We start from the raw sequence: 11627 nt of genomic DNA on the forward strand, positions 1-11627 counted from the left end.
CAGTATAAGCCATCACCATAAGCACTACTACTTATAATAATAAAAGTGTGGCTTTGAGCTCAGACCACTGACCCACCTGTCTCTTTCTGGGATTCAAATTTAACGATGACTTGTGAGAGTTTCTTTTCTGGTGAGAAAAGGATCTTGGATGTGGAAACGGGATTAATTTTTAGGATGTCCACAGTATCTGGTTGCAGATGGAAATTCAGCAGCTCGTTGGACAGCCTGTGGTAGTGTTCACTCCGTGACCTGCATTTCTGCTCCAGGTCATGAACCTTGACCTGTGATAGGCAACGAAAAGAGCAGAGAGGGACGGTCATGGCTGAGAAGTGAGAAGAAACAGAGATAGGGAGAAACAAATAAGAGGAAGAGAGGGAGAGAGAGAGAGCAAGAGCAGGAGGTAAAGAGTGAAACATGAGGGAAAATACACACAAAGCATACTTCATCACATGTCAGATATGAATTCTCTGAAGAATTGCCTACATTTCATCTATTAATGGTGAGCAAACACAGAGCCAATTAGAAACGGATCCCTTAAGAGCCATTTTTCAGCGTATAGCAGCATGTTGTTTGAAACCACTGCAGTCTGATCAAAGCATAGGGAAGTGTAAAGTCATCTGCACTGCTGCAGCTGCTGATACATAACTGTTTAACTCCAATAACGATGCCTGCGTACTGCAAAGAGTTAAGAGGATTATCACACTTACAGTGTAGACATTAAAAAACATTAACATGGATATCATAACAGAGGAAGTTAAAAAAGATGGACGGGGATACAGTGAGTATGATAGTACTCAACTCAGAGCACATATGGATTCTCAATTTGCACAAAATTACCACCAAAGGCTTTAAAAGCTTTAGTGATTCGCTAAATATTCACACATGAAACTAATCAGGGAGAAAAGTAAATACCTGAAACATTCTGTCCATATTGTTCTGTTAAGACAACAAAGGAGAGAGACAGAAAAAAAGTAAAGACAGAAGAAATATTTAAAGAAAAAAAAACATAGATGGAACCAAACACCAACAAATGCCATTGCAATCTATGCAAAGAAGGAAAAGAGGAATGCTAAATATATTTATCAGTGCAGATAAATATACAAAACATCACTGTTGGGCTAAAACCTTCTCCCTACATATTTTGTAATTTAAATATTTTTTCAGAGTTCAGTGCTACTGGTCACTCTTTGCATCTATTTGTGGGTTTTACAGATATTTAAAGAGTGACAAGGCAATATCGTTAATGCAGTTTGTTTTCACCCAACAGCAACAAAAAGCATGAAATAAAATAAAATTAATTAAAGAAAACAAATTATGATTGTCAAACTGAAACTTCCAAACACAAAGTGATTGAGGACTGTGGTTTCACAGAACAAAGAGCTTAGTTTGCTTGTTTGAGCCTACATACTGTCGCGTGATGTTTTTCTTCCCGTTGAAGTGTATGTTTGCCCATTAGTGTCAAGAAACACGCCTGTTAGAGAAACAATACATTTATTCAATGGATTTGCAAGAAGAGAAGTTACTCCTTGACGGTGGAGCTTCCAATCCTCTGACCAAACGTATTAAAGAGCTTCAGATGGATAATAACAGGACCTCACTTGAACTACACTCACGGAAACTGCACCCTGTTGTGACTAAAGGATTTGGAGTGAAATGAGAAAATAATTTAGAGTAGATGAGCCAGTGACAAGCATCTTAAGGACTGTGACAAAACACAGCAGGTCAGTGATTTGATCATAGAGGAATGTAGCATTTAAGGTCAGCCTGGTTTGCAGGATTAATGAAGTCTGCAACTATTGTGAAAGTTTGGAGTAATATTTTACACAACAACAGTACAGAGAACCTTCAGGGAGACAAAGGGAGAGGTAGGAAATCTATCTGCACACACAGAAGCTGAGCTACTGTTTGTTTTCTCTAAAGTATGAGTCACAAAGTGGTGTGGAGTATTGAAAAAACTACAGTTTTACAGTGTTTGTTCTCCAGTACCTTTGGGCAGGAAGAGGCCAGTGTACCGTCTGTTAAATTCAAATTTTTAAGCCATGATGTATTCCCCACCGGAATACAGGACGGAGGGCATCGGCCAGCACCCTGACAATGTTCCTACAGTATGTGTCTCATTCACTGCCTCATCCTGCTTAACATAAAAGCCACTAAACCTGGGGTGTCAAACTCATTTTAGTTCATGGACCACATAGCCCTAATTTGATCTGACATGGGCCAGACCATTAAACCACTCCAGAAAAAGCCAAAACTTTATGTGCCACAGAGTAGGTCAGCTTGATATCGGCAAATGCAAGTTGCTTCTGCAAAGACAGCATTCTAAGGCCAGTGTAGATAAAAGAATAACGTTATGGACCCAGGAGAGAGGGGTAATGTTTCAATAAAAAACTCAAAATTCACAGAAAAACAACTTGGATGTTGTCGTAGATTAAAGTGGTATATTTGGAATAGGAATGAAATTCTTCCCCGCGTTTTTTTGCACACTTTGCAAAGTCATCCACTGGGCCGATTGGACCTTTTGGCGGGTCAGTTCCAGCCCACGGGTCGTATGTATGACACCCCTGCAATATACATTCATTGTCGACTCATTTCTTTGGTCTGTGTGAACGTGTGCAGTCTGTGCTTAATTGACATCTCTTTAATATGTTATTGTTCCACCTGTTCACACCTTTATCCTTCTTATCAGCACATTGAGTTTAGTTACTTTACATCAGTGGTTCCCAAACTTTTTCAGCTCAGGACCCAAAAGAGAAAATTGGTGTGTCCCCGGGACCCAAATTTACGGAGCAAAACCATGAATTCAAATGTATTTCAAGTGTATTTATTCCATTATAAAAGTAAACAATAACAGAAAAGACTCTATTCTCCTTCCTGTATTCTAGGTTTGGTTATTGAAAGTGCCATTCTGAGGTCATTATAAGGTCATGCTGAGGTCATTCTGAGGTCATGCTGAGCATTCAGTCTGTTCTCTGCCAATTGGCAACCCAATAAAACGGGTCTGCGACCCATTTTGGGTCCAGACCCTAAGTTTGGGAAACATTGCTTTACATAATTGACCACTCAATAAATCCCATCACCTGAACAGCTAATCTTAGCAATAAAAAACAAAAAAACAAAAGCCTCATTCAAAACTAGCTCCTCCACTGTTTAATGTCCCCACTATGCTGAAACGGGTCCTGGACGCTCTCAGAGTTTAGGCTAATGTTACTGGATGTGGCGTAAGTAAGCCTCAGCAAACCCACCCAAAGTCACACATTAGTCAATCCTCATTACTAAAAGTAATTACTCTTACGTAAGTAGGTAAGTTAAGCTTCCAAACAGGGTTATATTTGATGAACAGTCTAATCTTACATTTTTCCATTTCGAAATGTGAAGCCTCCTTTTGCCTAGCTCTGTCTGAAAATAAAAGGACACGTTGTTTAAAAATCAACTTACCATTTGGAGTGGTATATCTTCCTTTATTATTTTTTGTAAATTAATAGAAAGCATGACAGGTGTAGCAACATGAATTTAGGGGGGCAGGGCTTAACGAACAGTGAATTCATAGCAAAGGCGCAATAAGCCAGAGTAATTTAAGTACATTTGCTTTGATTAATTGATATTTTGTGTGTAAGCTTACATAACTACTTTCCCCTTGTGTTGTTCCTTTTTAATTTGAATTTTTAGCTACACTGATTTGATATGCATCGTTTTAGAGAGTTGATATTGTAGTACCCCTTAATTCCCAATCTGTCTAATACTATGTGAAACAACCTGAAGTTATTCAGTTTTATTTAAGAAGGGTAACACTGAAGTAGATCTGTGTTTGTTGATGTTACTGGACTTCCACCAGGTGTACTGCTTCCTCATGCTCTTGGTCAGTTTGAACACGAGCTTGCAGAGAACACACAGGAACACACAGTGGCAGCTGACACTGTGATCACAGTCCATGAGGTAACATAGACAGCACACAGCTGACATACTGTCCACCCAGATCCCTGGCATAGGCTCCCTGGTTGATCACAGAACTGGTACTAGAAGAGATGCCTAATCCTAATGGCACAGGTCTGAGGAGCAGTAAGAGATTTATTTTGGGGTTTGTTAGTGTCCAAGTAGAGGCTGGTAGCAAAACTAAAAGCACAGTTTTCAACAGTAAAAACCTCTTAGTGTAGTTGTACAACAACTCACTTAGCCTCTGCTCGGATGTATTTGTGGCTCTTGGACTGTTTGTTTCTCTTTAAACGGACACCACTGCAAATACAGGACAATAAGCAGGTACATGGAGACAACCAACTGAAAAACCTCACCGATTTCTGAGGAAGCAGTCCCTATTCAGCTCGTCTAAGACCATGTCAGAGCCCGAGTGGTCTAATCCTGTGGGTATTTTGAGAATATTTACATATCAGACATTTAAATAGGAACATTTTAGAAATGATTTTTGTTTTTAATTGTGTGAACAATTTACAGTAAATAGGGCTGCAACAGTAAAATAAAAATGTTTAAATCAAAATAGTTGATAATTTAACACTTATAAATGTTGGCTCAGATGTTGAACATCAGGGTGATCGAGTGTATTTAAGACACTGTGAGGTCAGTATTCTCAAACTCCTATATTGAAATGTACTCGCATTATCTAAGAGCAACAAATTTGGGCCAGACTTAAGTCATCAGTAATGCAGATCATTTAACATCATAGACATTTAAACAGCCTCAAAAGTATCAAAAACACTTTCCATGTGTCCCTTGTGATATTTGCAGTCTTATTTATATTACTTTCTAAGCAGAGTAAGAATATATGCCAATCTTTAAAAGGCACCAGACCGAATACAACAGCTAGAGAAAGAAGATGTTGACACGGTGTGTACATTTATCAACAACTAAAAAGACAACATTTTTGGCAGAGAGCTCTTCATCACACTATCAAACAATATGAAAGGTGCTGGAACTGCATTTCTAACAAAAATGTTACGACATCTTTTGGAGGTCTTCTTATTTTCGGATACTGTAGCAGTGATTTAATGACAGAGATTCAGCCCAAACTGGCTACTGACACATCAATTACTGAACGAGGAGCTTTGGTTCATCACTGCTCTAATCACAAAATCAATGACAAAAGAGGGTTGCATCAAAACTATAAAAACAAATAGGCTTTCAATGACCAATGTTCTGGTTTAGTCTTTATTTATATGGCCATACCTTTTGCAGTTGATTGATCTCCTTCTGCTTGGTGTGAAGGGCCACCAAGGCTCGCTCATGCTCTATCTGCAGCTGCTGCTTCAGCTCTACAGCCTGGTGCATACGCTGGGGGGGGGTAACGGAGAGAGGGAGGGGATGTGGACACGTTGAAGGATGTTATTGCAAGATGAAATCAACTATTCCTTTAAATCAGATTTTGAAATCTAAAGCACTCAAGTGTTGAGTTCACTGTGGAAGTACAATAGAGAGTGTCATTCAGTGTGATTTTTTCATTTCATTTGCAATGTATATCTATTAGATGCAACCCAGTGTACACTCGGAACTGACTCAGACAAAGCTGTCACGCATGGTCACCCACGCTGATCCTAAATCTACCCTCTCCCAAATTAGCCGAGTCATGACTATCCAGCATCTATCCGTGGAGTCACGACCAGCTGCCACATCTCGCAGAAACAGAGTTAAGACCATAAGATGTTTCTGTGGGCTTAAGAAGAAAAGACAGCTTTAAAAGCTCTGACATCCATCGGTTTTCTCTCTCTGTGTTCTCGCTCCCCAAAAACAGAAAAAAGAAAAGAAAAGCCTCTTTACCTCCCGGAGTGACTTGGAGGTGTCCTGAGCAGGCAGCCACTGCTTTGCATAATCAAGGAGAAGTTTTAAGCTGCAGAGGACTGGGCTGGCTGAGCGGCTGTCACTGGAGTCTTAGTGAAAACTAAGACTCTTTTTTTAACTCTTGGATATTCAGGGAGGGTTTGATATACTCACCTACATTTTCAGCAAACCCCCTGTGATGTCATGTTAAACAGAAACAGACATTGGATTTAAACCAGCAACCTGTCGTACACAAGCCTGCAGCTCCAGCCCTTGAGCCCCAAGAGGAGATGCACAATGTGAAAAAATGCCATTAGGGTGTAATGAGGGTGCAACACAACAAAGAAAAAGATCTTGACCTGAAAAACATCTGGACTTAAATCCGACTTAAAAAGGAACTCCACCCATTTTATAAATTAAAGTAAATTTACAGGCCTTGGGGAATACTGCTGTATATGTGAAACATACAGTACGTTGTATTAAGCATTTTGCACAAAGTCCGATCAATTGTCTTATGTGATGTTGCTTAAGGCAACCTCAAGGAAGACTACAGCTTTGTGAAATGAAAGCAATCTGGGGCTGTGGAGTACAAAAAAGTGATCCTAGCAGAACTCTTTAGCTCACTCCTCATCTCTGCTTGTGGCTAGCAGCTCGAGGCTACACTGGCCGCTACGAGTTCAGCTTAATTGGACAGATTGTTTTTTCAGTGACAACTTTATCATCTAAAAGCCACTATGCATGTATCTTGCCCTTCACACCTTTTGTATGATAGAAAAGCTCAGAATAATATGGGCTCATGCTGACTCGAGTGGTAATTCCCCCATAGAATATATACTGTATGTCAAGAAGTATTTTGTTACCAGATTAAAACCAAGACTGACAGTGCTGCATCTCATTAGATTTGACTGAAAACCCCTTTTTTGTTTTTAAATCAAATCTGTCTTTTTTTTTAAAAATTAAAAGTTGTAACTCCTCCATCTATGCTTTCTCCGCCCACATCGGCCAGTGTATTTACTTTAAATAGTCTCTTTGTCTTTATAATCAATACACAATGAGAAAGTGACAAACCTTTCTTTGCTGTATTAGAGAGCAGGTCAGTTTTCCTGAGATGGGTACATTTCTCTCTCAAATATCCTGACAAACAGACAATCGATAGGAGATGCAGGGAGGCGAGGATTTGTAATGAGAGTGCTTCTCGCGGCGCAGTGAGACTGTGTCTGATTACTATTGGCAGAACTTAACACGATGAAAAAAGATGACAGTTTACCTCATGAGATGCATCACTTTTTCTTTTAAAGTTTTCTTAGAAAACAAACACATGGGAGATGGGAAAAAAACTCTCAAAATCTGATGAATAGTGTGAGCCGAACAGAACCAGTGAAGTGAGGGATGAATGAGTGCAGGTTGAAATGCTAGAGAAATGTAGTGAGATATACAGTATGTCAGGAGAAAAAGTGGACAAATAGAAATAGTGGTGATAAAGTAAGACAAAGGATTCAGGTTTGGATCTCCTAATTCCTTTGCCTTGCCTACTCAGCATAAAACACTTAGGGTGGGAGACATTGCTCAGTGGTCTTCTCCACCAAAGAACAGAAGAGACGAGGTAGAAACTATTCCAGATTTATACCATCGATTCTTGAACTAAATTGTTGATTGATTTATATAATTTAATCCATAAATGCAGATCACTAAATGTGGGGAGAAAAGAAAACTTGTTCCTTGGGGGCAAAGAAGAATCCTGTGTTCAAGTAATCCAAGAGTTCCTTCAGTTTAAACTCGTACTGACAGGTTTTCTGAGTTCTCCCACAATACTCAAAGTTGTTTCTGACATTGCTACGTTATTTGGAGTTGGGTTGTTTTTACTGCCATGTAACTAAAACTACCACAGCACTACAGTAATGACAACTCAGGACTCAGAAGTTGTCAGTTAGTGAGAAATCAAGGACAGAATGTGAAGCGGTTAAAGGATATTGTATGTACAGTACATGTATGAAAACTTCATCAAACGTTAAATGAAAATAGGAAATGTATATTATCATGTCACTTGTAAAGAATATAAACTGAAGGAATAAAATTATGAATGCACAGAAGAATACTGGTGGAGGGAGGAGATTCAGAACAGGTGGTTAACAGGTGGTTTGGCACCCCTAGGGTGGTCCTCAGAGTGGATGCAGGGGGGCCTCCAAATTATTGATAATTTTTGAAGTCTTAACATGAATCCAACATATTCTTAGCAAATATAAAACCCACTGCTAACTGGCCTATGGGTAAGGTAGTCACTAAGGCCATCCACAAATACAGTTCATCCCAAGGATACACTGTGCTACGTGTATGTTTAACATTAAATCATGATTTATAAAACCATGCAAACAATTATTAGGCTATTTTAATAGCTCAGTATTGTATGCAAAAAAAGGTATATAGGCTCTAGGCCACCCTAGACGTTGTTGTAAGCTTAGTTTAATATGCAACTTCATTTTACACAATATGTAGTAGGAAGTTCCTGCTCTGTCTCTCTTTCAGTTAAGGGCTATTTGGTGTTAAAAACCATTGAAGACCCCAGAAATAAGGGTATGAATAGAAAGATTAAACGATGAAGACTTAAGTGATATTTGTATTTCAGGGTATTTGGGATGAAGACAAAAATAAAAAATAAATGCAGCTAAATGCGTCTCACTTTTAGAACCTGTTCCAGGTCCTCCACTTTGCCTTGGAGATGGCTCCTCTGCTGCTGGGCCACGTCTCTCTCCTGGCTCACTACAGCAAAGCTCTGTCTCAGCTGGTCATAGTCGGATCGCACCTACAGTACGTGAACAAGGGAGGGAGGGAGAAACAAGAGAAAGATTTATTTTTTAAAAGAGCAAGAGAAAGTTAACAGGATTATAAACAACACGGATGTAAACGGTCATAAAAAAGTGGGGACACAGGCAAAAAGAGAGACACAACTCAGTGAGGAAAACACCTTCCTTTCCTCCCTGTTTTTTAACTTATAAGTAACCCTATGTAACTTTGAAATGTTACTGAAACTGTGTATTTTCACATCTGATGATCATAATGACCTGTAACAGCAAATGAAACTAACAGTAAAAATAATGCAATTTGACATGGTTTTTATTAAAGCCTTTGCCCGGGTCCGGCGAAGTCACAAAATGATTTACGGCAGGTAGACCAGGTCTACAGTAACATTATGACGGGTCACAGATTTCGGCGGAAAACCCAAGTCAATCTCAGTCGGGCTTTCAATGGATGGAGACAGTTATGGAATTGTGATGGAAATGATGGAAAACCCATCCCAGATTGTCCCTCCGGTATGTAATATGTCTATTTCATTAATCAAATAACTTTAATAACTTTTACAATGTGGTTGTCAGCAGCCTACAATTAATTATGTCCTGCTTCCATTTGGTGCCTGGTTTCATTTATTTTTTATCCATGTTTGCGTTGGCCTACTATTTTCTTTTCCCTTGTCCCCCTACCTTGTATCAACCGTCCGTGGGTTTCATGAAATGTGTTATATTGATGGTATATTATTATGTTGGTTGCTACAACAAACTCTTAATGCTTTGGCTGTGAAACAGTGACAGTGATAACATCACAAGGTTTAGCTTAGGAATCCCAATACATCCTAAGTAGGCTAAGTTACCGTATGCAACACTTCAAAATGCAACGATGCATCTGTAACGTATTCTCTAATTGTGAATGAATGATTTTCTGTCTGAGCAAGACATTCATCGCAACTACCTCCCGGTGACGCTAACTTGGTAATAGACAGTGGGCAATACAGCACCGTAAAGAAAAGACCTTTACCCATTATTCTGTTTTTTTATTTGAGAAGGAAAAGCGGATGCAACTGTTGTAAGGTTTGTTCTGCCAGTAGACCTACTTTTTGCATTTATGAATAGAGACTGTTCTTTTCTCTTTTTTGCTGGAGGGTTGATTGGGAGTTCACAGTCTGAAGAGAAATTAATCAGCACATTTCAATTTAGCCTTGATGAGACAGAGCTGCTGACTTGAGCGTTTTGCCTTTCGTTTTTCCATCATTCAGAGGCCTTGAGCTAAGCTGGTTTCTCTAAAGGTGGCCTCATAGGATCGCACAACCATCCCTCAGCCAAACACCAATCATCTCATTAACTAGCAAAAGTGATGAGTGTACAATAGATAAGCTTGCTCAAAGTGCATAGAACTAGACTGTTGCAGAAAAGAAAAGGAGTTCATTTATATTGGGTAATTCATGACTAGAGTTGAAATACCATCTGAGCTAAAGGACGTCGTTTTCAAGCATTCATCTTAATACCCAAAAGATGCTTCATATCGTAATTAAATCAGGTGAGTAAAAAAACTAAAACACAATATAAGCACAGAATAGAGCAAGACATAAAATGAAATATTAAAACAGTGGTCTGGTAATAAAACCATGTTTTAGTATTTCAGTGTCTTCATTCTAATCTAAGTTAGGTATATGTTATGTCCTTCGCTGTGCTATTCAAATCAGTAATATTAAAGTATTTCTTCCAAAATTGAAATCACTGTCAAAGTTAACACACAACACCGTGACGCACCATTGGCGAGTCTATATAGGGGTGGACACAATAACATGAACATTGAGTCCAAGCGGAGCCCCACAATAAATACTGTGATTACAAATATATGTTTCCTATATCTACAGTTTATTGTTAATAGTTCAATTATGACGAATACTCATGTTTCTCCTTTCTTCCTTTTTCACTCTCATATACTGTCTCTCTTTTCCCTCTTTCATCCCTTCATTTTCTCTCTATGAACAGTCCACCACATGGTGCTTATGTCTTTGCCCAGGATTGCCCTTACAAGCTGGTCACACTCATTGATACTGTGTCATCTGGCGGGACTGGACACATGTTTTGCCCCACTTCCATTTCATCTCTCTGCCCACCTTGTCAGTGCACAGATTGCATCTTTTTGCGTGGCACGGTGAAGCAAAAGCTCTGAGCTGAGTCCCTGGACACGTGTCAAATCTGCCCCCTCTGTGAAAGTCACTATTAGCGCCAGAATAGCTAATTGCCTACCATCACAGACAGTCTCCGTCTGGGTATGTGTGCCTGTTTATGTATATGCATGTGTGAAGACTCTGGCTGACTGTGCCAGCAAAGACACAATAATGGGAGAGACGACATAGCAATGATGTGTGCGTGTCTGTGTGTGTATGAGTGTGTGTGTGTGTGTATAAAATGGAAGACATGACAATAATAGCACATGTATACATCCTGTGTGTGAGAAGAGGCAATATAAAGAATGTGAAGAGGTAACACACGATAACATGATGCAGGTGTACTGATCGGCAGAGATGGATCACAGAACATAACATAAGACTGATGTTACAGCCATTTATAAGACATGTGTGCATGTGCTACATATCCCCTGTATCACTGGTAGTGAAATAAAGATAGAATTATATTTTACCATTGATTATAGCCTGGTTGACCATTGATCATCATCACGTGTGAGTCCTTGCTTGTACGCTGCCATGTGTGAATGCCATACCTGGTCATACTTGGATGTCTTCAGGTGGAGGTTGATCAGCTCAAGGTTCAGATGATTTTTCTCCTGCAAGGCAGCATGGAGCTTTGCTCTCTGAAAAGGAACCAAGAGAAACAAAAGAGAGTTGAATGTGTTGTTGATAAAGATCATAAATCCTCTTCCTACTTGCAAAGACTTTTATGTCTGACCGCATCATGTTTGCACGCCACACAGCGCAACTCCATCTGAACAACTATTATACAAGCGACAGATGAAAGACTCAGGTTAGTGCAGATCCCTCCCTCTGTCTGTATGCCTGTTTGTGTGTGTGTGTGTGTGTGTGTGTGTGTGTGTGTGTGTGTGTGTGT

At 39.5% G+C, this 11627-nt stretch overlaps 1 protein-coding gene across 15 annotated transcripts in view; it reads right to left on the reverse strand.

The window, feature by feature from the left end:
- si:ch73-287m6.1 (RIMS-binding protein 2) overlaps positions 1 to 11627 on the reverse strand; it is a 62180-nt gene that overhangs the window by 18149 nt on the left and 32404 nt on the right. For 13 of the 15 annotated variants that reach the window (XM_034895977.1, XM_034895976.1, XM_034895980.1 and 10 more), the window contains 5 exons: positions 11284 to 11373; positions 8441 to 8563; positions 5176 to 5280; positions 913 to 936; positions 77 to 281 (listed from right to left, as the gene is read on the reverse strand). In XM_034895977.1, coding sequence (XP_034751868.1) covers positions 77 to 281; positions 913 to 936; positions 5176 to 5280; positions 8441 to 8563; positions 11284 to 11373 — 547 coding nt within the window. The remainder of the gene's footprint in view (positions 1 to 76; positions 282 to 912; positions 937 to 5175; positions 5281 to 8440; positions 8564 to 11283; positions 11374 to 11627) is intronic. The other 2 variants (XM_034895979.1, XM_034895990.1) reach the window with 1 other exon arrangement.

This window comes from Etheostoma cragini, chromosome 16, assembly GCF_013103735.1.
Source record: "Etheostoma cragini isolate CJK2018 chromosome 16, CSU_Ecrag_1.0, whole genome shotgun sequence".
NCBI classification, from domain to species: Eukaryota; Metazoa; Chordata; class Actinopteri; order Perciformes; family Percidae; genus Etheostoma; species Etheostoma cragini.